The sequence below is a fragment of the Notolepis coatsorum genome (genome assembly GCF_963971535.1).
Source record: "Notolepis coatsorum genome assembly, chromosome: 6".
NCBI lineage: Eukaryota > Metazoa > Chordata > Actinopteri > Aulopiformes > Paralepididae > Notolepis > Notolepis coatsorum.
The window spans coordinates 157,265,892-157,292,671 of NC_140170.1; the positions used below are offsets into that span (position 1 = coordinate 157,265,892).

The 26,780-nt window shown below is 45.9% G+C and overlaps 1 protein-coding gene across 1 annotated transcript in view; it reads left to right on the forward strand.

Annotated features, from left to right (window-relative positions):
- slc2a9l2 (solute carrier family 2 member 9, like 2) overlaps positions 1 to 26,780 on the forward strand; it is a gene marked incomplete at both ends in the record, with an annotated part of 722,296 nt that overhangs the window by 293,614 nt on the left and 401,902 nt on the right. The window contains one exon of the mRNA XM_084315784.1: positions 1,277 to 1,387. Coding sequence (XP_084171910.1) covers positions 1,277 to 1,387 — 111 coding nt within the window. The remainder of the gene's footprint in view (positions 1 to 1,276; positions 1,388 to 26,780) is intronic.

The following is a 26,780-nucleotide window of genomic DNA, read 5'->3' on the forward strand; positions in this document are numbered from 1 at the left end:
GCATTTTGTATGAAAGTATTCTGTACTTCTGTATGACAACTATTAAAGAAACTTGAAAACTTGCGAGCCCTGTCTGACTCCAGATCAGCGGAGCGGAGGCGTCACAATTTTCAGTCGGTGGTAGGGTGACCAGGTGTCCCGCTTTTGGTTGTACTGTCCCACCATTTGACCGAATGACCGAATGTCTTTTCGAAGCAAAAAAAAAACATGGGTCTAAAACCCCCTCCCTACAGTAAACGTAGCAACCCGCCTCTTGTCCACACACATTGCTCTGCTCGTGACGCTACCTCATATCGCAGAGCTGATTGGTTAGGTAGTAATTTAGCGCTCTGCTCGTAGAGTCGTGACTCACTTCCTATATTTGGTCCGCATTTGGTCCGATGAAGCGAACCGAGACCTACGTTTTCAGGCGGACCAGAGTTTGCGTGTTTGGTCCGCACCAGAGTTCGACTGAGCATTCACACCACCCCAAAAAAAGCGGACTATCCGAGAAAACGAACTCTGGTCCGATAGTCCGGACCAAACAGCTCTGGTGTGAAAGCACCCTTAGAAACCTGCACTGTCTGCACGAATCTGCCTGTCTTGATTGTTGCTCGCATGTGCCCCCCACTGGTCGGTCGTAGGGAGGGTAGATCGATACTATCGCATGTCCCCTCCGATACATGCGGAGTCAGCCCGCCACTTCTTTTCACCTGCCAGCGCGGACTCTCATTGGCGAGGTGTAACGTGTGGGAGGCTCACACTACCCTCACCATCTCCTGTCCTTGCTGTGCAGGCGCCCTGACCGACCTGTAGGAGTCGCTGTTTCCATCAGATTACAGTTTACAGAAGGACAGTTTCCTTCTGAAGCACAACTTATGACGGCCAATAACGAGTATACTCGTTGTTGGCGCACAAAGTGTTAATAGGTTACATGTGCAAATGGCAAACAAGGACCATGTAGACTCACCCACTAAATGATGTACTTAGTGCAGCTTTTAAATAATTAATAATCACACCGAGGACCTTTTACTTCAGTTTATGTTCAGGGACCATTTTATGATCGAGGCCATTGAAATGTTTTAGATACATACTGTATCAAATGTCATGAGTCTGTTTTGTTTGTTTTTGTTTTAGCTTAACCCTTTCACTACCACATTATAGAAGGTTAAATCTTTCACTACCGTGAAAAGTTAACCTTCTGTAGTGTGGTAGTGAAAGCGTTAACGAATATTTAATGTTTAATACAAGACGCCGATACTTTCAGTACAGTGACATTTGATTTGTTGTCTTACAGATCTGGTACTACACCAATGGGATCTTGCGGGAGGCGGGCTTTGCTGAGAACCTCATTCCTTACATCACTCTCAGCACGGGAGGAATAGAGACGCTGGCTGCTGTCATTTCGGTGAGTAACCAGTGAATCAGAATTCACCAAATGTAATGAACGTACATGAACTTATCTTGTCTAGGTAGCAATGGTACAAAGACATACAACAGACATACATGGGTCAATGAAAACAGCTTTGGGATGTTCCAATACATATACCACAGAGTCAGATATTGGCTCGATACCAGACAAAATAGAGCAGGGGTCAGCAACCTTTTTGACATGGAGTGCCTGTTTGAAATATAGTTGTAACTAGTGTGCCTCAACAATATTCCATGCATCGTAATTTTTTTTCTTCTCATAATCAGGTCTTTTTAATGATAATTTTTACATTATTACATCATTATTGTTATTGTTATTATTAACAATATTATTATGATGGTTGTATCAACCCTAAATCTGAGTTGGGGGGGGGGGGGAATGCAATGCAGACAAACAGCTGCATACAGTGCGACCATTTCACTCACATTTGCCCATTCATTTTTGGACACATCACACACCATTGGTGTGTGTACTGTACGTGTGCTGTCATAGCTCCACCTACAGGCCTAATGGAGAACACCAGGATGTGAATGGAGGGTGAATGTGAGGTATATCGTGTAAATAAGTTTTGATTGATCGCAAGACTACACTGTAAAAAAAATATAATAATAAGTTACCAGAACTTAAAAATATTGAGTTCAGTTACTGTGCATTAAGGTTTTCAGTTTTCAATCCATAATAAGTTAACAGAAAAATAAGTACACAACCACATTATTTCAACCTAATAAAACTATGTTTATTGTCATTGTTTTAAGAACACAAGTTGACTTGGTAATACTCACATTTTGAGTAAAAGAAATGGCTTTTAACATGTGCAATGTTCAATGAAATAGAAAAATAAATAATACAATTTGTTGATTAATCCCACTGGTCACAATGGTGACCGTAATAATGTTTTTGTTATAAGGCTCTGCAAATGTTACTGAATGATGTAGCAATGTATTTCCAGCTAAATTGAAATAATAAACAAATAAAGGGTCTCAATTAAATATGTGGTAGTAAAAAGAACCTGTGGGAGGATTTCAACAAGATAAATGCGACAACAGTGCAAAATATTTCACTATAATATTTCAAAGCTAAAAAATAAAATAAAAATTATAATTATAATTTTTTCTTTTTTTTTATGCTGCCCCCTGTGCCTATGCAAATGCCCCCTATGCAGGCACGCGTGCCTATGGTTGCCTACCCCTGAAATAGAGTATCAATATCAGAGAATTTCTCCATTGCTGAAATCTGATCATGTGTACTGTAACATGTCAGATATCAAACCAAAATTACTCCCTGGTATATACATTTATATATTTTTGGGCACATATACTGTAAGCATGTTTGGGTTGCTGCGATATGGATTTCTCCATATTGCAATAACAAGCAGCTGTGTAATTGCAGTTTGCGATATTAAATGTTTGTCCATGTCGATAAATATGTCTACTTGTAATCACAATTCCGACATCTCGCCAATTGTTCTACAGTAGCATAGTCACTGGATGAGAGAGCTACTGTATGTATAATTGAGGCTAGTCTGCATAATTATGGTAAGCAATGTTGTTCTTTTGTATGAAAGACTAGTGGGAGCATATAGCGGTTGAATAAAATAATTTAACCTTGAGGTACACCACACATCATGCTAGTTCACTCAGATATGGAGTTGCCAATGGAAACAAAATAGTCCCTGTCTTGCTGGTAAACCAATTTAAAGGGGCACTTCACCAAAAAACAATTCACAGTATTTGCACATAATCTCGCACACATCCAAAAACTCTAAACAGCTCCATGAAAAGATGTAGATGAAGAAATAGCAATACCTTGTCTTATAGGGACTGCTACCTTATCATTTCATTGAGCTGTAATTAACAATGTCCCCGATGACATTACTGGTGGCCATATTCAGACTAATTTACTCTCATTAACTGACAAACTAAATTAATTTATGCAAAATAGTTTAGATATTTTGGATTTGTGTGAGATTTGCAAAATAAATGCCCCTTTAACACATCTTGCGCCAAAAACTCGTTATTGCCCGCCAATCGAATAACGCCAACAACGAGTTTACTAGTTTTTATGATCGTTATTTCCTTTATTCGCTATTGGCATTCATAATTCATCCAGGAAGGCTCCGGGAGCCAGCTGGACCCTGTCTGATATTTCAACGCCTCAATACCGCCGCCTGGTGGATTTTGGGCGAGTTGCACTCCACTCTAAACCGGATGTGGCACTCTGTGCATCAGGTAAAATCCTCCGGCAGAGATATCTTGTTATGTTGATCAAGACAAACACTCGAGTGCATTTGATCGTTTTCGAGACGCAAGAATCAATATGCTTTCGGCGTTTATTGCGTCATACAAACGGAAAATGGATATAGCAGATCGACATCAAATAATTGGAATTATTTTTCACCAGACGCATCGGCCACAGGTAAGAGGAATCTAACGTTAATTCCAGCTCGATTGTCCATTTATTTCATTGCAATCCATCTGCTCAACTTATACAAGATACAAGATACAAGAGTTTTATTTGTATGATGTCTTACTAAGGAAAGCCGTTACTAGCGGCTGGGTGGCGCAGCGGACAAGGCGCTCTTCACCAACGCAAGAGACACTGGTATCAAATCCAGCTGTCAGCGTTGCTTCCGGCTTGGCCGGCCGTCATACTGGCTCGATTGGCAGAGTCAGCGGGAGGGAAGCCGGTGGGTGGGTCTGGGTCGTTGTGGACAGCGACTCCTACAGTTCGGTCGGGGCGCCTGCACAGCGAGGGAAGGATCTAAGAGAGGTAGTGTGACCTTCCACACGTTACACTCTCTCAGTGAGAGTCCGCGCTGCCAGGTGAAAAGAAGCGGTGGGCTGGGTACACATGTGTCGGAGGAAGCATGTGATAGTCTCCGCCCTCCCAGACCGACGGTAGGGGGTAGAGTGCGCAACGACCAGGAAGGGGATTTGGAATTGGCATAACGACTAACATTGGGAGGGGAGAAAAATGGAAAAAGAAGGGGGGAAAAGATAATAAAAAATTATAATAATAAAAAAATTAAAAAATAAAAAGAGGAAAGCCGTTACTGACAATCAAGGAATCATAAACGACCCCCCCCCCCCTTTCCTTCACGCATGATGGAGCATAATGTTTACCGAGCATATGCATTTGAATTTTTTAATATAGCGCGTATAGGAACGAAACGGCAATCGATTATGTGTAATATGCGTCGGGGCCTATAACTCGCGTTCTAGGAATTACTGATATACACTCCAAAAACATACTTATATTCACGACGGTACTAACACAACAATGTATGAATGGAAAAATATAACGTTCCCACATCCGGAACGATATATACCAGATGTTGAATGGGCCATAGTAATGTCGATATAGCTATAATATTTAAAAAGTTATAGCCCTGCAAAGAAGGTGAGCGACTCCATAGGCTTACAGCACTGGCAGAGAGTGGTATAAGATGGGCAAACTGCATGGCACAGAATGTGTTAATAGTCTAACACAGTTTTCCAGTCTGTCTAGTAGTATTGAATCAACTGTCAACTGTGTCAAAAGCAGCACTAAGATCCAGTATCTCTAGGAGTGACAAATCAGTCTTCATGCAAATGTAATTTAGTACCTTAATAACATCAGTTTCAGTGTGGTGATGGGATGGGAAACCTGATTGGAATTTGTCTAAGAAGATAAACAACAAGTTACCTTTCTCATCAAGTCTGGGGGCATTTTATGGGATATTTTAAGTAAAAATGTATAAAAACGTGCTACATAAATTTTCACCATGTGTATAGTGTTTTTAGCTGCGACCAAGCAGCTGTCTGTCTGTCGGTTGGTCCATCTTCCCCAAAAAAGAAATGTTGTTTGCCATGACAGAGAGTGGTGTGACCAGGCAGATAAAAAAAAAAAAAATTATATATAAAAAAAAAATTATAATATTTTTTTATTATAAACTTTTTTTTTTTTTGCCAGGCCATTGTTTCTAGTTGTGGCGGCGGCGCGGCGCGATAGTTAGATAACCTAGGTGGGTGGGGAACAACCAGGATTTCACTGTCTGCGACAGAGTTGGAGAACTATCTGACTCTCTCCCTCACGCGGATCACACACACACAATGTAGCCGTGCTGCCGCTTGTGATTGGTGGAGGGGGGACCAGGCGATACAACTGATTGACAGTGGAGGCGGCGAATGGAATGGCAGATGGCACTCAGATGCAGAATAACAGCCAGGCAATGAGCCAGGTAGTGAGGGACTCGGGAGAGATACAGTAGAGCGAAAGTCAATTAACGTTGATGTCAAGATGGACAGTGGAAGAAAGAGAAAGGGTGGAGGAGAGAGGGATAAAACAAAGAAAAAGAAAGGCCCTTACAGGAGAGAGTGGTTAACTGTAGTATAGTAAATAGAAAAATATGTTGTGCTCTTGCTTTTTTCTTTTTGAAGGTGGAGAGAGTAGCATTGCTAGTGCCACAACAGTTGTATTTGAGGTTCATAACAGTACATTGTACTAAGCAATTGTTGGCTCATTAGTTTGTGATTCACATGCACTAAAATTCACCAGAATGCAGGAAATTAAGTCTTTGTAACAAAAAATGTCCTGGTGGGGGACCCCCAGACCCCCCGCTTAAAAAGTGGCCTGATTGGGGCTGATTTTGCGCTATATCTCCCGGTATGAATGATTTCCCCAGTCCGGCCCTGGGTGTGACAATGAATCACAACTAATGTCACACCAAACGGCTTGATGGTGGTGCTATAATCAAAGGTCAATGTCAATTTAAAGCCATAACCTGTCCACTGTAAATCAGATTGACACAATGTCCTGTGCACATATACACCTATCCTTGCTTTACAGCTTTGTCAATAGGACTCCACCATGGATTCTTGGTTTTTATTGTGATTTGTTAAGCCTCATTCTGTGTGACAACAGTAGAAATGGAGTTAGACCCCTGTCTCTCTCTCCTCCTGCTCCCAGACTCCTGTCTATAAAGGCAGATATTCTACCCCACCCCCACCCCTGATTTATCTGTTCCTCTTTTACTCTTCTTTGAAAAAGTTCCTGTTCACACTGAGCTGTTTCTCAGCACGGTCCTGTAACGCCGGCCTGTGAGGAGGCAGTCTGGGCATACTGAGCATCAGTGACAGCCGGGGCTAAGCCTTCATTATGATGTATCGCAGGCAGCTATGGTTGCCTGCGCACCTGTGCCTCAAACACGAGAGGCAGTGTGCCAGGCAGAGCATGTAAAGTTGATTGCCAACCAGAAGGGCACACCGTGTTTGTCTTAAAACAATGCAGATGAGCTCGGGTTATCCATCCTCCTACTCGTCTCTTTGAAACCGCACCCGTTTTGCTCTCTCCTCCACGACTACACCGAACGTCCGACCAGATTGTCCCTGCACTGAGACGGTTCTCAAAACGTTATTCTGTTGAGTCACATTCACAGATGCTTGCTTAGAATTATACACACAGACAATGGCGACTGAACTTTGAGTTTCATTACAAAGTTCAGTTAAATAAAATGGTAAATGGTGCATTTATATAGCGCTTTTATCCAAAGCGCTTCACAATTTTGTTCCTCACATTCACCCATTCACTCACACATTCACACACAGACGGCGTAGGCAACCATGCAAGGTGCCAACCTGCTCATCGGGAGCAGTTAGGGGTTAAGTGTTTTGCTCAAGGACACTTCGACATGCTGCCCGGGAAGAGGGGGAATCGACGGCAACAATGAGTATACTTGTTATTATGATCTTTATTTATTTTATTCGCTATTTCCATTCATAATTCACCCTGCTGTGCTGTAGGACTGTGTGGCACTCTGTCTGAGACCGCAACGGTCCGATACCGCCGCCTAACGCCTTGCGGCCACTATTGCACTCCATTTGAAATGATGTGGTTTGTTTTCCTGGCCGAGCTGCAGCGTGCATGTGGGGTCTAAACACTCCAGCAAGACACGCGGTTACAACAGATGCATTGACGAGTGTCCCCGCCCCCCCGTTCATTTTCTTTGGTGGATAACGTTGGACACACGACCGTGACCAGTATTTGGAATGGCGATCACATAATTGGATTATTCTTTTTGCAGTACATCATAGACAAGGTAAGAACTATATATTATCAATCTTGCGTTGATCCAATAATTTTTTCCCCGCGATCGCAGCATGTGTCTGTGGTGTGTGTGTGGGCCGTGTCCCGTTGGCTGCGATCAAAGCACGGAGGGCCGGCTTTCCCCCCCCCCCCTTTCGTGCATGCATGATGAAACATAATACCGATAATCTAGCGTTAATTTCAGATTGATTCAATAATCAGGCGAGAAATGGCACGATTTATCATGAAATGCAGTAAAGCGCTGTTTGGCGGAGTTTCCTGGGATTACACAGGATCACTCTAAAACTATACTCATATTCACCACGGTATAAAAAGGAAATGTATGGATGAAAAAAATTATCATTTTTTTGCATGTTGACCGGAAGAAACTCACTGACAATCGACGTTGTTATTAGATCCATAGCTATAATATTTAATATAGTTTTAGCACTACAAACACCGGCATCTACCCCCATTGCTGGCCATACGCCCACAGCGCCATCTGGCGCTCAATGTGTTAAGGAACACGCCAACATTTTGGGAAATTAGCTTACCGTCTTCTCCAGAGAGAGACAAGAAGATAGATACCAGTTTCCATTCTCTGTTGAAAGTTATCTGGCTGCACGTTAGCCTAGCTTAGCACAATGATTGGAAGCAGACAGTGCCGGACTGCCGGTTAGCCTAGGCATTGTCCAACTAACACCTCTCTCGAAGGCTAACCGGCAATGTCCGCTTCCATTCATTGTGCTAAGCTGTTGGCGTGTTCCTTTAATCCTTTGAGTTTCATTACAAAGTTCAGTTCTAAGTTCAGTTTTAAAATACATTATAGAACAAATACACAGGGCAGGAAAACAACTCAATGGTGTCTGACTAAAGTAGTTCTCATCTACAGAACAACAACCACAGTCTGGATGCAATGACTTCCTCATCACGCTGCATACAGTAGACACGCTCTACCCGTTCAGCTAACTGATGGGCTTGAATGTGTGTCAATCTATTGCAATAAGTAGAATTTTTTAATATCTACCGTCATGTCTATCTCTGGTAACGGTTATTTGGAACCTTCTGTGGTTTATCTTCGTTACTCTCACTTTCATCTTGTCGTCTGATGACAGTCCAATGTCCCCCAGTTTTACTCCTCAATGTTCTTTCATCATTGATATCTTTCCTCTACCCTTCCCCTCCTTATCATCATTTTACACATTTTGACGCTAGTCAGTCGGTGCCGAGACCCATGCAGTATTACTTCAACCCCTGAGACCATTTCAACCTCTGGCTGTTGAGCGTTATTCAGTTCATGGTCTGTTTGAGATCCTGATTAATGGCTCAGCTATGGCCTGGCCAAACTCGTAAAACAAAAGCTTCCCAGTTTCAAATCTCACAGGCTCGTAGCCTGAGCGGAGACTGAAAGGCCTGATTAAAATGCCGCCTTCACAGGAGTATGTGAAGACATCATAAGAAGCTATTTACGGTACATTCAAAAATAGTTTTCCAGATCGTTCCATTCAAGTTGATGTTAATTGAAGCAATGTTAAGAGCTCTCATTAGCTGCTTTAGATTAGATTACATTCAAATGTATTGTCATTATACAGCACAAGTACAGCACAATGAAAAGAAGTTGGCATCTAACCAGAGTGCACGGTAACAGTAAAGTACATAACAATATACAATATATATATATAACTAAGCTACTGAGAAAATATCCAATGTATGCACAGTATTATTATGTACATTGATACAAGTATAAATACACTATGGTAGTAAGCCATACTAACCAGTGGTATAACTAATAAGAGTAGGTATGGGATATTTTCAGATATAGATATAGTATATACAGCATGCACAGTGCACAGAGTGGTATTTCAGGTGTAGGAGTTGCAGAATAAAACAACAGTCGAGTTGTGGCTCCCAAAATAATAGTTTTCTTTATTTAAATCAAACAAAAACAATCTCCTGTTCTCCTTCCTCTAACTTACTTTAACTTAGACTCAGGCTTAGACAACTGTCTTCCGGGAGGCTTCTCCGCTTACCGGTCTGTCTCCTCGCCCCTGATGTGAGAGAGTGAGCGTGTGCCCTTGGCCCCTATTTCCTCACTTTCCTCAACACGCTCATCCCATCGTGATTGGCTAGCTGGTCTTGATGGCCTACAAGCTGCAGGTACGCCTGGAAGTGGAAGCCCAAATATGGGCAGAGCCATTGTGCCATCACATAGCACCCTTCAATCACAGTACACACAAGTATACACAGATATAGTCATACAGATTATAAATAAATATATATTTGGTATATACTGGTATATACTGTACATTGTTGGTATATACTGTACATGGCTATCATACAGTGTTATCTATAAAAAAAAATACATTTTGTAGTTTGGCTGAACGCTTTTATCGAAAGCGACTTACAAGTTCTGTACAGGAGTTGTACCCTTCCTGCTGACCTGTTATACAGAACTTGTAAGTTGCTTTGGATAATAAAAGTGTCAGCTAAATTACAAAATGTAATGTAAGTTCAGAGTTTGTACGTTATGGGCAACAGAGAGTATAGGCAATGTAGTTCAGAGTGTATGTGGTATGGGGGAATATTTGTGTGTGTGAGAGAGAGAGGGGGAGAGGGAGGGAGAAAGAGAGGACAACCTGTCCTGTTCTTAACAGTGATGTGCTACATATAGAAAGAGCCGTATGGCAAGAACTTGCCTCTCTTGCACCCTTGAAAATACAAAAAAACACACTTGGTTAAGAATGGAGCCGTGACCTCTGGTTGCCAGTGAGTCACTTCTATAATTTCTATCAACGTCCAAGGTTGATTCTTCCATTCTCATTTTAAATTGCCTTATGGACACAATTGCTCTGTGAGTAACCATGTCAAAAGACCAACATGACGTTCCTCTGGTCAGCCCTTTTCATTTGTCCGGTCAGCCCTTTTCATTTGATGGGTGCTAAGAAGGCAACCCTTTTCAGCTCACAAGGCTCACTGAGGGTGAAATTGGAGCCTCCTTGATGTAGGGGTCAAGCTTAAGAAAAGGAGAAATATTCAAACTTCTATTTGCTTCAGAGTTGTGGTGCTCGGTCAATGAAAATGGCACATGAAGAATATTCTGCAATCCTACTTACGGCTATTCTTGTTGGATATTTAAAGGTGTTTACAGCAAACATACACTACACGTACACACAGGTTGGGGCAAAACATCAAGCAAGGCTCATGCTGGGTTCTTCTTTTCTGTTGACTTGAAGTGAAGGAAACCTTCTCCATATCACCTTTCTTAACTTGAAAAGCATTGATGTAAGATAAGATATTGGGCGCCAGCCATTAGCCTTATCCTTGTAGCTAACGCGCCAGGTTTCCATAGCCTACTTTCACTGTGCGTCACTGTTTGGAGAGCTATATCTACAGTATATTCTATATTATAGCTATGGAGACAATACTATGGTCATTTGACAGTGACTTTCTTCCGTCGAACATGTAAAAAAGAGATAATTTTTTCATGTATAAGTTTGCTCGTTATCCTGTGGTGAATATTGTATAGTTTAAGAGTGATCCAGGATAATTCCTGAAAAGCTGAGTTATACTGTATAGGGCGCTACGTGAATTCTGCTTTTTTTCTTTTTTTTTTTTTTTTACAATTTCTTCTCCTATTTTTCTGTATTTTTCTCCCAACCCAATTTAGTCGTTATGCCAATTCCCCCCTCCCCTTCCTGGCCGTTGCGCACATTTGTCCCCCACTTGTCGGCCCTGAAGTCTATCGCATGCTTCCTCCGATACAGGAGACAGCCAGCAGCCTCTTTTCACCTGACAGCGCGGACTCTCATTGGTGAAGTGTAACGCGTGGGAGGGTCACACTACCCTCACCAGTTCCTTCCCTTGCTGTGCAGGCGCCCTGACCGACCTGTAGGAGTCGTTGTTTACAACGACCAGAACACCACCCACCGGCTTCCCACCCGCAGATACTGCCAATTGTGTCTGTATGACGACCGGCCAAGCCGGAGGCACCGCTGACAGCCGGATTCGATACCAGTGTCTCTGCGGTGGTAGACAGACGCTTAGTCCGCTGCGCTACCCGTCCACCTTGACATGCTACTATTACCAAATCAAATGTATATAATAGGTATTATGTTTCATCATGAATGCATGAAAGGGAAGGGGGGGTAATTTTTTGATGCTTTGATAGACAGTAACGGCATTCGTTTTGAACACCACACACGCTGATCAGCTGGATCGATATGAAAACGTTGTAGGATCAAGGTGAAATTGATGTCATATAGTCCTTACCTTTGATCGGGGTTATTCCAAAAATAATATTCCAATGGTCTGATTGCGATTTCCAGTATTGATGTCCATCTGGTCCCGGACATAATTTGGCACAATTTATGGATCGAGTGTGCTAGATGCGTTTCGAAGTGGTCGGATGAAGCGGTTTACTTGGCTTCTGTGCCCGGAGGGGTTTAAATGTAACACAGGGTGAGATATAAGGTTTCAAAGGGTGGGCGATACTCCCACCTAGCGGGATGCAGCCGGTATTGCACTTTGGCGATCTCAGAATGATTCCCTATGGGAACACTGAGGTCCGTGAATGAATAATGAATAAAAATATTGAATAAAAGAAAAAACAACCAAAACCCGAGAAATCTCGGGTCTGGCGCCGAATGTGTTAAGAGATATTCTTTTATTGATCCCCTTGGGTAAATAAATGGTAAATGGTACATTTATATAGCACTTTTATCCAAAGCGCTTTACAATTCTGTTTCTCACGGTGCTTTCACACTAGGCATCCGGGGCCGTTTCCGAGCACGATTGATTCAATTTCAGCCAAGCGCTTACGTCTTTCGCTCTTTTCAGAGACTTCATAAGATATAATGTGCCCTCTCAATACCACCTTAAGGCGCTGTGTCCGCAGAAAGCGTAGCGCTTTGGATATAAAAAATATGCATGCCCAGAGCACTTCCACAGCGCAGGGAGCGCTTATTGTTGCGTCATCTGCGTTATAGGTTGTATACTTAGGCCGTATATTACTGGGTTGACACCGCAAGAATCAGCCTCTCCTCCGCCATGATCAGACTCCCACAATGTAGCGTCAGAGACATCACCGGTATCATTTGTTTCCATAAACTCAATGAGTCGAGATCTCATTGTTTTTGTCTACCTAACTGTTTACTGGTTACTGTGAGCGATTTGTAGTGCCAAATTTCCCTCGGGATGAATAAAGTATTTTTATTCCATCCATCTCATTTGATCATGAAATGCTTTCTCCGAGAGAAAATAAGGGTTGAAGCGCCAGCTATAGCGCGTCTGTGGCAGTGCCAGCTTTACCAACATCGGGGTGTTGCTCCCTCAAGTGTGCTCGGGAACAAGTGTGAAAGCTGGCCAGCGGGGGAGTGGGGATGGGGAGGGGGGACTATCGTTCTCGGGAACGGAAGTAATGTAAAAACACCCTGAACACCGACAGCAGAGGCACCCATGCAAGGTGCCAAGCTGCTCATCGGGAGAATAACAGAACCTTTCCGATTACCAGACCACCGCTCTACCTCCTGAGTCACTGTCACTGATATTCGGGCGTTATAGCACCATAGGGAGGGGAGGGGAGGTTCAGGTATGGGCAGGGTCATAGAAAAAAGTTCTCCCCTAGACAAATAAAAATGTTGGGACCCCTCTTGCCCCCCCCTCTCCCTTTCAATACAATAACAATTCTACATTCTACATCAGTAACAATAACCAAAAAGAAAGGGAGAATAGCGTATAGACTTATATAGAAAATTTTTTTAATATGTCTCTGCTAATGAAGTGAAATATTCAATAAATATATCACACATCTTATTATTATTATTTTTTTTAAATCTTTTTCCCCCTCCTTTTTCCTCCGTTTTTCTCCCATCCCAATGTTAGTCGTTATGCCAATTCTCAATCTCCTTCCTGGTCGCTGAGCACCTACCCCCTACAGTCGGTCTGGGAGAGTGGAGGCTATCACATGCTTCCTCCGACACATGTGTAGCCAATCAACCGCTTCTTTTCACCTGGCAGCGCGGACTCTCATTGAGAGGGTGTAACGTGTGGAGTGGAAGGATCACACTACCCCCCTTAGATCCTTTCCTCGCTGAGCAGGCGCCCCGACCGAACTGTAGGAGTCGCTGTTTACAACGACCAGGACCCACCCACCGGCTTTCCCACCCTCTAATACAGCCAATTGTGTTAGTACGACGGCCGGCCAAGCCGGAAGCAACGCCGAGAGCTGGGCTCGATACCAGTATCTCCTGCGTTGGTGGCGAGCGCCTTGCCCACTGTGCCACCCGGCCGCCCATATCACACATATTATAACTATAATTATATTTTATAGTGTAACATTTGGCTACTTCAAATCATTGAACTTACAGAGAGAGAGAGAGAGAGAGAGAGAGAGAGAGAGAGAGAGAGAGAGAGAGAGAGAGAGAGAGAGAGAGAGAGAGAGAGAGAGAGAGAGAGAGAGAGAGAGAGAGAGAGAGAGAGAGAGAGAGAGAGAGAGAGAGAGAGAGAGAGAGAGAGAGAGAGAGAGAGAGAGAGAGAGAGAGAGAGAGAGAGAGAGAGAGAGAGAGGGAGGGATACAATCACATGTAGAGGTGAAATAAATAAAGGCTCAGCCCCTCCCATTCCTCACTGTTGCAGCTGGAGTTATGAAAGTTATCAAATGCGAGTGAAACTGGTATTTAGTCCTGGCTTTAGGCAGAATCACGAACAGTGATTAATTCATTCATTGCACACTAGTTAGATTACACGTTGCGCATGTTATGACTTTGAATGTCTGCCATTTCCACTGCAAAGATGGCACATAAGTAACGATAAGATGCGTCGTCGGTCGTGAATATTCAAATCAACTAAATGTCACGGTCGCCGTCGACTCATCGTTGCAGCCCTAGCCATTGAGATGTACGTCTGACTGGCCTGGGTCTATAGTTTCTGGTTGTAAAGTTTTGTGAGGCTGTGGTTATCCCAATGGCAGATAGTTTCATAAAGCTACCAGCTGTAACATGGATGCCTTCTAGCCACTACCCTCCTATCATTGGCAACACTGCATCGGTCTGTATCGGTGCTGTCTCAAAACATATAGGACTCTGTTTGAGAGAAACGTCAGGTGAACTTGAACTATATACATGGCTCAGAATGTCAGTAGAATGTAAGGGTGTTCTAGCGAATGTAATGATTTTCTACCAGGAGCTTTCGTATCGTGGTGACGTGTTACTGCCCAGCGCTGATCATCACACATGAATAGCCTACAACTGGAGACTCAGCTTTACAGACAGACCCAATGTATGCAAGCCTGTTTAGGGACCACAATATGCAAACATATAATAAAACACTGCATGGTTTTGCCCTCACATGTGGGACTATCATACATTGGTAATTCTGCATTTCCAAGCACTTTCAGCTGAAATAAGTACATAGTTTGCATCATGCATTTCAATGTGAATCCCATTAACTCCTTCTGCAGGCATGCTGAATGCACTGGGGACAGCAATCTGAAATGTCTCTGGTTTACTTTGTATGCACTATAAGTGAGCAGGGATGCATGCTACTCACTCATGCCTTATTGAGAAAGACCCTCAGAGCGTCTGTTATCAAAGTTAAATTCATGGTGACGAAAGCATACCACTGTAAACTACTAACGAGTCGTCGCAGTCAACCAGCACCTGCTAACGTGTCTGACCCTTTAGCTCAGCTGGTTAGAGCGGCCATATGTGGATCCTATGGTCCCATGGTTCGAATCCACTCAGTTACACCACTACTGTTGTATGACAGCCTTGTCTCCGGACCAGGGGGAGACGCATATTTGACGCTATCGATCTCTATCATTGAAGCGAAGATACTACCTCGGGGTAACAGCTTTGCCTAGTAGTACTGGTCACCTTTAGCTCAGCATAATGTCGGTGACGGACACCAGCTGCTAACATTAGCATAAGCAGACCGTGAAATGCTGCGACGTGTGTCAATTCATCGTACATTTTATAGCTTGGCTTTCTCTTTTGCATCTTAGCAGTGAAGCACACAGGGTAGCAGTGTGGTGGGTGGTTGTGGTGCTTTAGTGGCTTATGCTTAGCTAGCCAGGAGCCAGCCACCAAACTGTAGTGCATGCATCAAGTGCCACCGATTGTTAGACATAGGATATACGCTACACATACAGTAGCTGTTTGCATTAATCATATATATATTCTGATTCCTCACTGGAACGTATCCGGATCTATAACTAGACTAGCCTTGTTTTTTAGTTTTTTTCATTGATGTTTGTTTGTTTTTTCACTCAAACATGTATTGTTACAAGTTAAAGGGGAATGTCACCCATTTAATATAATTGACACATTATTTATTCCTGTGCCCCAGTACAGTTGTGAGCAGCACCACTTTCTCCTAAAGTTAGAAATCAGAGAGAGAACCATGGGATTTATAATATCACTTAGTGGCTCAGGAGTCAGAGAGTGGCTCAGGAGGTAGAGCGCCATCTGGTAATCGGAAGTTTTTCCGGTTCGATTCCTGCTCCTCTTGGGCAGCGTGTTGAAGTGTCCTTGAGCAAGATACTGTACTTAACCCCTAACTGCTCCCAATGAGCAGGTTGGCACCTTGCATGGTTGCCTCCATCGTCTGTGTGTGAATGTCTGAGTGAATGGGTGAATGTGAGGAACAAAATTGTAAAGCGCTTTGGATAAATGGGATATATACAGTACTGTATATACCATTTACCACTTAAAAATATTAAATCTGAAGCTTGGATGGTGAACGGAGCTCTGATTTTATGGAGCCGTAACGTGCGAGTTCTCACATGCCTGTGAGGTTTATATTCCAGTAGTAACAGAACCCAACTAGAATTGAGCGGCGCACAGCATGTTTTCATCCGACAGCTTTGATATGAACAGTATTGGTGAAATGTGTTCACATGCGTCGGTACGATACACAAACACAGCATGGGTGGAACGGGTTTTCTGTGAATCTAATTACAAATGGGGGCAGAACGCTGAGGGGTATCCACTTCACAGACCCCCATCTATCTCCTTTTAATTTGCGCGCTTAATGACCTATTTGGGCTTCCATCCAGCCCTGTGATCTGACTTACCCCCCCCCCCCCCCCCTTTCATTTGAAGCTATGTTTGATCTGCTGCAGTGAGGAGCTGGCTGAGCTGGGTGCCAGGTAGCTGTCTTTGAACACAATCCGAAATCCTTCTTGTACAGTATTATGTGTGGGGGCAAATGAGAGGTGGGCTGGGGGGGGGGGGGGGGGGGGGGGCATCTGTCATAGCAGGAGGCCCTGTACCCCCCGCAGCGTCCCCCAATATCCTGTCCCCCACCAAGGAACCTGCCAATTACTGCTCTGGAGCAAGAACCCCCCCTTCATTACGCTGAAAGAACATGGCTGTCATTCTGTCAGGAAGGTTAGTGGTCGATTTGAGCTGCACTGGGGGGAATAAGTGGGACATTGGGACGTTAGCTGTTAAAACCCTGTACGCCAGTAGTCGTTATGGAATGTGCCTTTAGGCAGAGCAACAGCTTGTCGTATAAGTCATCTCCTCTCGACTGTTGGGTTCTTTTCAATCTGTCCCCTGTTATCATTCCAGGCACAGCGTGCCGCTATAAAGGCAGACTGCAACGCCCCTGTGTGCCTGCCAACGCTGAAGCCCTCGTAACTCAGTCAGCCAGGACCTATTTTTATCCAGGACCAGGTCACGGCTTCATCTGCGTCCCAAACAGACCCGCTAGTCGTTCGGAAATTCATTTCATGGCTCTCTGTCTTGAACAGAAGATAATTCGATGAACAGACTTGTGAGAAAAAAACTAAAGTTAAGTCCTTTTGGAGGAAATAATCTATCCCAATATTTCAGTAAAGATACCGCCCACCCCCAGATAACATCAATATAGCACAAAACTGCTAATATGCTGGCACATTAATATAGAAATGATCAAATGTGACACATCTTCAATCGCTATGGTTCATTGCATATGACAGATGTTTTCATGAATGATTTCTTTTAGTTTTTTGTCATATTTCATTAAAACACGTTCGGGGTATTAATTTGCAAATCCTCCATCCATCACATCTGCCAAACCAAGAACTGAAAACTGACCAATTTCCTAATCTGTATCATGTCTTTCAGAATGTAAGCTTTGGCACTTTAATTGACAGTGGTCTTATTTCAGTTAACTAAAATGTATTTCGGTGTACATTTAAAGGCAATTTTCTCAGCAATACTGTAGGAACAGAAACACATATACATAATAAATACATTGTTAGTCTTTTCATGATTTTATTTGTAATTGATTGTCATATTTAATAATTGTACTATCATCATCTAACTGCCACCAAGATGATACATTTAAAAAAAAAATTATTAGATACAATTATTTTCTTTTCGTTTCTTTAAAATAGTTTATATTCTTAGTAATCACACATAATCTGTAATCTGATTGTTCTTTTGTCTTTTTATTATTATTATCTTTTTTTATTATTATATATATATATATATGTATTATTATTTTTATGGGTTACAGTTGTTGTAATCAGATTACTGTAATCCCATTACATGCAACGGCTTAGTCCCCAAGCCTGTCTGCTGGGTCCACTTGGTCACAGCGTCTCATCATTCGTCTTTACATCGTCCACAGACAGCAAGACGCAGGCAATAATCTCCTCCATGTCACCATTCTAGAGACATGCACATGTTATTTATACTGGGGATGGTCTCTACATGTTGTTTATACTGGGGATGGTCTCTCTCAGTGGCGTTGCGCAATATGTCGGGGCCCCCCCGCAGGTCAGACCATGGGGTGCCGCCCACTCCCCTAAATCAATAATAAAGTGAGAAGATTTTGCACGCTCCACGCGAGCTCGATCTCATAACAGCCGACCATAATGTCCAGCTCACCCTCCGCCTATGCCTCTGACACTACTTGCAGTTTCAGAAAAAACTCGTAATTACAATGACCCATAATCTCGTGCCATGTCTGAATATCGTGACTGCCCGTCCCGCTACACACATCATTATTATCATCACACTGGACATCGCGGCCACTTAAACCATGTACTAAAACATTTACGGATTAGATTCCAGTTCCAATGTAACCTGTAGGCTACTCGTACTGGTTATGGCGAATAAAATGTTATATTCTTCTAACCTGTCTCGGCGGCTGTAGCGTGGCTGGGGGCCTGGCTGGGCTGTCTGTCTGCCTGGACTTGACGCGGAGCTGACCGGGGGACCGGCGTGTTGATAGCGGTGGACGTGGCCGGCCTGGGTGGGGAGCTTACTGCCGATGCATTCTTCAGTAACGTTAGAGTCAGTCTACCTTTGCTGCCTGTACCCATTCTGCAAACTGTTAATAACAATCAATCAATCAATCAATATTTAACAGATTGCAGAATGGGTACAATACAGTACGGCTCAATACACACAATTGTTAAGGGGATGCAGACCAGAGAAAGACGTTTGTCTTGTTTACATCAGGGTCCCCCATTTTCAATTCATAGTGACATTTATGACATACACAACATTTATGGCATAGGGACATACATGACATACTACAGGTATATAGTAATGTTACATTTGTGACATATACGATATGCAAATATACAGTACTGTTACCCATAGATCCTAACAGAGATTATATACATTATGATGGGGAGGAGACTGTACATTAGGGGGGGTGGGTGGGTGGGAGAAAAAAGATACATACGGTGGGGAGAGAATATACGGTGGGGAGGAGACTGTCTACAGATACACCTGTGTGATGTTGCTACGGAGTTAAGCTAATAAAGGATACTCGTCACAACCACAGCAGAGGACTCACGTATTTGTACTGTGAAGTAACACGACAATGACAAATGTGTTGTTTCTGTTTTTCTTTTTGACATAGTTGCGGAACACGGAACAAGTTAACAACTCACCACTGTCTACAGCCCCTGCATCATACTGTAGCCTAGCCAGTCTCTTGAAACACTGCTATCTTCAAACTTCCATTCCTCTCGAAACTTTCTTTTGTTGGGTGGTGCCGCTCAACCTTTTCGCCTGAGAACACTGCTGTTGTGAAGGGCCAGATTAAACCGAATATATATATTTATTTATATATATATATTTAATTGTATTTGTATATTCTCTAATATTCCCTGATATCCCTTGTATATTCCTTGTACAATATGCATTGAATATCCATTCTAGCCTACTGAACATCCCATAATAGTCTCCATTCTACTATTGGTCGAGACCTTGGTGCCAGGCTGCCATACCCCTCAGACCCAGTTCAAACGTACCGATCGACATGTACGAACAAGTCCTAGTTCCGTGTAGGAATTTGGCTACCGCACCACTGATGGGACTATTTGTTCATAGTGCGTATATATACTGCGCTACTAAAGTAGGACTTTTTTTTCAGTCCAGTTTCTTACCCTCCAATAGAGTCACAGACGTAAAGCCTCCCCGCGATGCCACGTGTGGGAGTAAGGCCAAGTTCGCCTACCATCGGTATTGAGACATCGTGTATATTAATATTTGAATAGTCATATTTGGCACTATATCGTCGAGTTGGACGTAGTCTATTAAGCTAATAATAGTCTGTTAATATATAGTGCTTCGTGCGGTGAGAATACTACCGTAGTCAGTACCCCATCGTTTCGGGCAGAGAACTGGCTGCTTACCCAGGGTGGTTGACCCTATGTGAAGCTGCACCCGAGGAGCCCCAGAGCCGACGAGCGAGTGGACCTGTATACCGGATTATTCTACCGACGACAGCCCGCCTTCCCAGGCACGGATTATGCTTTGGATACTTTGATTATTCTATGGATAAAGACCCCCGACACTACCGTGTGTTGGAACCCCCCCCCTGGAGAGGACACAAGGTGAGGAGACGCTCTGCAAGACGAGGTCTCTCCACATCTCTCCCCCGTGGACCGGAGAGAGCCGGCCCACAAAGAGTCCACCTGCTTTCATCTGTGGTCCAAGGATCGCCGGCGCATTGAACGGCACTACAGTGGGTTCTCCTGGGATACCCTTGGCCGGACGAGGCAGCTGGATTCTACCCCCCCCCCCCCCCTCCTACTCCTGTTGGCTTACAATCGACCGGATTAACCCCCTCTAGTGTATCCAGCCTATAATCATTAAAGTATCATTGCTGTTATTCCTTAACTATTCCAGGTCGTATATTTACCACCTGCGCCTTCAGAGATTGGACATTATCTATTGATATACCGACGAATACTCCTTGCCATAAAAGTGCATACTATTTCAATTCATAAATGTAATTAAGTGATTAAGTGTTTAGTCTACACACCATCGCTGTGTAGGCAATAAAGACCTGTTTCTAATTCGTACATTTGTGTTGGATCCGTTTCATCTACGTGAGAGTGTTCATGATAATATATTTATGCCGTGTACTGGGTGGCCGAATATTAAGTACAAAGGTAGTGGTAGTAAGTATCATATCTAGTAATACAGTCAGGGAATTGTACCCCTCAGTTACAATTGGTCCTTCGAGCCGGATGGTAATCAGTGTAATATTAATATAGTGTTATTAATATTGAAATGGCCTATTATGAACACTCCACGAAACGATCCTCCTAACCAACGCCCGCAGCGCGAACGACGGCTCCCTCAGTACTTAGAGGCTTACGCTGTCAGTCAACAACCTAGTCTTCTACTAACAGTAAACGCGGTAAAACTAGAAAGTAAAAGTATGTCTAACCCCAACGCCCAGACTACCCCGACCATAGAGGCCCCTACGGGCTCTAATGTAACTGACCAAGTTCACGGTGGGGACCAGTGGGAACCAGACATGACTTCACACCCCGCCAGTACTGAAGAAGTAGTCCCCGATGAGTCCCGGGAGGAATACAACGCTACCGAGAGAGAACTCGGCACGGAAGAAGACGGGGAGAGCACCGTGGAGATAGAGCTCCAAGGCTCCGCAAGGAGTACCCCGAGGGAAGGCTCCCCTATACAACCGCCTTCTCCCAGCGAGGCAGAGAGGACCCTACAGCAGGCCTTCCTCATCAGCCTGAACGCCGCTGCTGAACGCGACCGACTGCAGATCCAGCAGCGAAGCGAACACGAGCAGATACGTCTAGAAATAAGACGCATTCAGATGGAAGAGAATGTGGCCCGAGAACGAGCCGGTGCTCAACGGGACGCAGAGCGCGACAGACAGCAAGCGCAACTAATAGAACAGCTGATCAGACGGACAACACCCTCTCCCTCCGCCAGAGGCTCCAGGAACTCGTCTAGACACACCTCCAGGGCGGCATCCCCTAGCCGAGTAAACAACCCTGAACTTGACCAACAGACGAGGTCTATACCCCCCACAGACCACCTCCCCCCACCGGTCCAAGCGAGACCTAGCAACCGGGAAGGAGCAGCATATCCTGTGGAGAGGCTAAACCAGAGACTACAAGCACTGGATGACCTAACTGAAGACGAAGAGGAAGAGGAGGAGAACCACGCCCGAAGACAGCACAGTACTCTACCAGACCAGGAGGTCCGGTACAGCCCAGGCTATACTCCCGCGGAGCTGCGCTACAGACCCCCGACTCTATACACGGGTGAGCACGACGCACGACCCGCACCGAGGAACAGCACCTGGACAAGCGGGCCATGGTACACTGCCGGTACCAGCCCATACCAAGAAGCGGGAGGAGACTCGCCTAGGAGGCCTCTCCCCCAACGCTCGCCGATGTATCCACAGTCAGCGTCATACATTGGCACGCCTATGGTACCCGACTTCACCCAAGAGAACCGGGCCCAGTATACAGAACTCCGCATGTGTCTGGAGACCATGTTGGTGGATGTATTGGATGAACGCCACAAATACGCCATCCTACTGCAGCACTTAAAGGTGCCCCGCGCACATAATATAGCGCTCGCCTACGCGACTTCCACCACCCCATACACAGCAGCGCTGGTAGCATTGGACCAGAGGTATGGGCGCGTATGGGATTACGTGATCCAGGAGATCCGACACATCGACCGCTTACCCCCAGCAATAGACAATCGAGCACTGGACGACCTGTCCATCAGAGTGCAGTCCCTGGTAGGGATGTTGGGAGCGCAAAGAGAGAAGGGGAAGTATGAACTTTACGCCAACTCAAATGTGGAAAGGATCCTGGAGAAGCTGCCGCCCGCTCGTCAGGAGCGCTTTAGGCGGCAGAGGGACCACAGAGACCCGAATGGCCCCGAACCGAACCTCCTCGATCTAGCCGACTTCCTGGCGAGAGAAGTCAGCAGCCTACGGCTAGATACATTCGGACGGAGCACCCCTGGCTCCAGAGAAGGAACCAGACGACTAAATGATGGAAGAAGATCGGTGACTGTGATGCACCAATCGGAGTCAGTACCGAGCAGCAGGAGCCACAGTACCCCCTCCAGAACGGAGAAGTGGAAGATAGTGTGCCCCTACTGTGAGAAAGAACACTGGCTAGCGCAATGTGACTCCTTCCCCAAGCTGAACGCGGAGGAAGCAGGTCAATGGATAAAGTCCAACAAGCGCTGTTTTCGCTGTGCGCGCTCACACATGGCAGCCGAATGCCGCTTAAAGAAAAGGTGCACCAAGTGCGATGGAGCCCATCTGGACATACTTCACGACAGTAACAGACGGCGCCCTTCACCTGCACCATCCAGCCGCAAAGCGAGCGTCATGTACATCGATCCCGCCAGCAGCAGTGGAGCCCGAGTACTGCTAAAAGTAGTGCGTGTGACACTAAGCTACCAGAATAAAGTCCTGGACACTTACGCCGTCCTCGATGACGGGTCAGAGAAGACCCTGCTGCTCGCCTCCGCTGCGGCCCAGCTAGGGCTGCTGGGAAGCGAAACCCAAATGACAATTCGGACAATAAGACGAGATTTGAAGACGATAAAGGGCGAGAATGTCTCATTCTCTATCGCAGCAAGCGGCCAGCCTGAGCGACGGTACCAGATTGCAGACGCTTTCACCAGCCAAGAAATAGGACTGTCGCGGTACACATACCCCGTCGCCAAGCTGATGGAGAAATATGCACATCTGCGCCAGTTACCGATCCCGCTCATAGACAATGCTATGCCGACCCTGTTGATAGGCTCCGACCATGCAGACCTCATTGTCCCGATAGACCGGGTTCATACCGGACCCCGAGGCTGTCCTGCAGCAGTCGAGACCCGTTTGGGATGGACTCTCCAAGGCCCGCTCGCCAAATCTCTCAACCGAAGTACAGCCACTAGATGTCTCCACTCCCGAGTCACAGAGGGAGAAACCGCACTCCTGCAACACGTAGAGCGGCTATGGAGCTTGGAACAAATGCCCTTTAAGAATGGAAAGAAAGACATTCGCTCTAAAGATGACATTTACGCCATTCACCTCCTCGAGACAGGGACCAAGAGAGTCCCGGTCAACGGCGTGTTGAGATACGCCACGCCACTCCTGCGGCGAGAAGGAATGCCTACTTTCCACACCAAGACAGACGCCATAGAACGGTACCTGCTGAACACGGAGCGGCGCTTAGCCAAGAACCCCGCCCAAGAGAGTGTATACCGCGCTGAGATTGAGAAGCTCATCACAGCGGGACACGTCACAAAGATGGACATTAAAGAGGCTGACCAGACCACTGAATCGTGGTACGTGCCCCACCACAAGGTCCATCACAACGGTAAAGACCGCATAGTATTTAACTGCAGCTACCAGATCGGATCCCAAAATCTGAATAAAGAGTTACTGCCCGGTCCCACACTCGGCCCCTCCCTACTCGGCGTTCTACTCCGCTTCCGCCAGGAAAAGGTGGCCATCAGCGGGGACATTAAAGGAATGTTCCTGCAGGTGAGATTAGTAGAGGCGGACAAGCCCCTGTTACGGTTCCTATGGAGAGAGAAGCCAGGAGATGAGCACCCAGCCATCTACCAATGGGAAGTCCTCCCCTTCGGAACGACGTGCAGCCCCTGCTGTGCGACATTTGCACTACAGAAACATGTAGCAGAGGACCCAGCAGCGGACGAAGAGGTCCGACACAGCGTAAAGAACAGCTTCTACGTAGACAACTGTCTACAAAGCCTTTCAACCCAGGAAGAAGCCGAGGCTCTCCTGATTAAACTCCGCGCCTCATTGATCAAAGGCGGCTTTGATCTCAGGCAGTGGGCCAGCAGCGATCCGCAAGTACTGCGCAGCCTCTCCTCCGAGGACAAGGCAGCCAGCAGCGAGACCTGGATGGCTACAATCCCGGGAGAAGCCCAGGAGATGACCCTGGGATTGGTGTGGCGATTCAAAACAGATTCGCTTCACTACAGACACAAGCCCCTGACTACGGAGCAGGGAAGGCCGGCGGCGGCGCCGACCACCAGACGGAGTGTGTACACAACACTCGCCCGACAATATGACCCGCTAGGATGTATTCTACCGTACACCACCAGGGCAAAAATGATTGTACGAGCATTGTGGGACAAGGACCAGGGCTGGGACGACCCCATTCCCGCACACCTTGCATCCACCTGGAGAGAGTGGGAGATGGAGCTCCACTCACTCCCAGGCGTTAATATGCGCCGAAGCTACTTCCCACCCACGGTGAGGCCAGAGACATGTAAAATGGACTTGCACGTCTTCAGTGACGCCTCAGAGGTCGCATACGGATCAGTAGCCTACTTGCGGGCCCAAGACCAAGGGGGAGAGATCTACACAGCATTTGTCCTCGCCCGCTCGAGAGTAGCCCCACGCAAGCAACAATCTATCCCACGTCTAGAGCTCTGCGCAGCCCTAGCCGGAGCGCACCTAGCCACGCTCATCCAACGTGAGCTCACCATACCGGTGTCTAGAACAATCCTGTGGTCAGATTCCACGACGGTACTCGCCTGGATCAAATCGGACTCATGCAAGTACAAAGTCTTCGTGGGAGTCAGAGTCACCGAGATTCAAGACTTAACCGAAGAGTTAACCGGAGAAACAGAGTGGCGCTACGTTGATACAAAACAGAACCCAGCTGACGTCATCACCCGGGGGATGCCCCTGGATGACCTCACCCGTCGCAATGTCTACAGTGACGGCCCCGCATTCCTAAGACTCCCGGAAGGACAGTGGCCCATGCCTATCCCGAGGGAAGCCAGTCCAGAGGAGGTGGAAATTAAGAAGTCTGTGTTCTGTGGATTGAGCACCGTAGCCTCCACCGACCCTAACATAAACGATTGCACGTCCATAGAGAGTGCACAACAAAGAACATTCCTGCGGTACCACCCGGAGTGCAAGTCCCCCTCTGATATGTCAGCAGCTAACTACGAGGAAGCAGAATTGCTTCTACTGCAGCGAGCCCAGAGAGACTCGTTCCCCGATGAATTGGCCTGTCTACAGGGAGGAAAGCCCGTCCCATCCGACAGCAGATTAATTCATCTGGCCCCCGAGAGCGACGCTCACACCCTCATCAGAGTGGGTGGTCGCCTACGCAGAGCCCCCAATCTACCGGATGACATTAAATACCCGATCGTATTGAACAGCCGACACAAGGTCACAGAGCTGATTATAAAGAAATACGATGAGGATGTACATCACGCAGGAGCAGAAAGAGTCTTCGCGGAAATCAGACGTCGTTACTGGATCCTACAAGGAAGAGAGGCGGTACGACGCTTCCAACGAACATGTCTAGACTGCCGCAAGTGGCGCGCGCAGCCCAGCATACCAAGGATGGCTGACCTTCCTCCATGTCGCCTCCGAATCGGTGACAAGCCATTCCACTCAACGGGTATGGACTGCTTTGGCCCGCTGCACATAAAGAAAGGAAGAGGAACCGAGAAGCGGTGGGGTATTGTATTCAAATGCATGACCACCAGAGCGATACACATCGAGCTTCTCCCGACCATGAGCACAGACTCATTCCTTATGGCCTTCCGTAGATTCATATCACGGAAAGGAAGACCGTCTACCCTATTGTCCGATCATGGGACAAACTTTAAAGGCGGCGAAAGAGAGCTGAGAGAGAGCTTCCAAGCTATGGGCCCAGAACTTAAGACCCACCTCGCTCCAGCACAGGTTGATTTCCAATTCAACCCCCCAAACGCACCCCACTTCGGTGGCACTTGGGAACGAGAAGTGCGCTCCATAAAGACAGCCCTGTACGCAGTACTTGGGGCCCAGACTGTGGCGGAAGAAGTCCTAATGACAGTCCTCACGGAGATTGAGGGAGTACTTAACTCGAAGCCCCTCGGATATGTCTCCAGTGATGTGGCGGATATCGACCCAGTTACCCCCAACACACTCCTGATGGGGCGGCTAGATCCCACATTACCCCAGACAATGTACCGGCCTGAAGAAGCGAACGGCCGACGAATGTGGAGGTACAGCCAAGTATTAGCCGACAAGTTTTGGAACA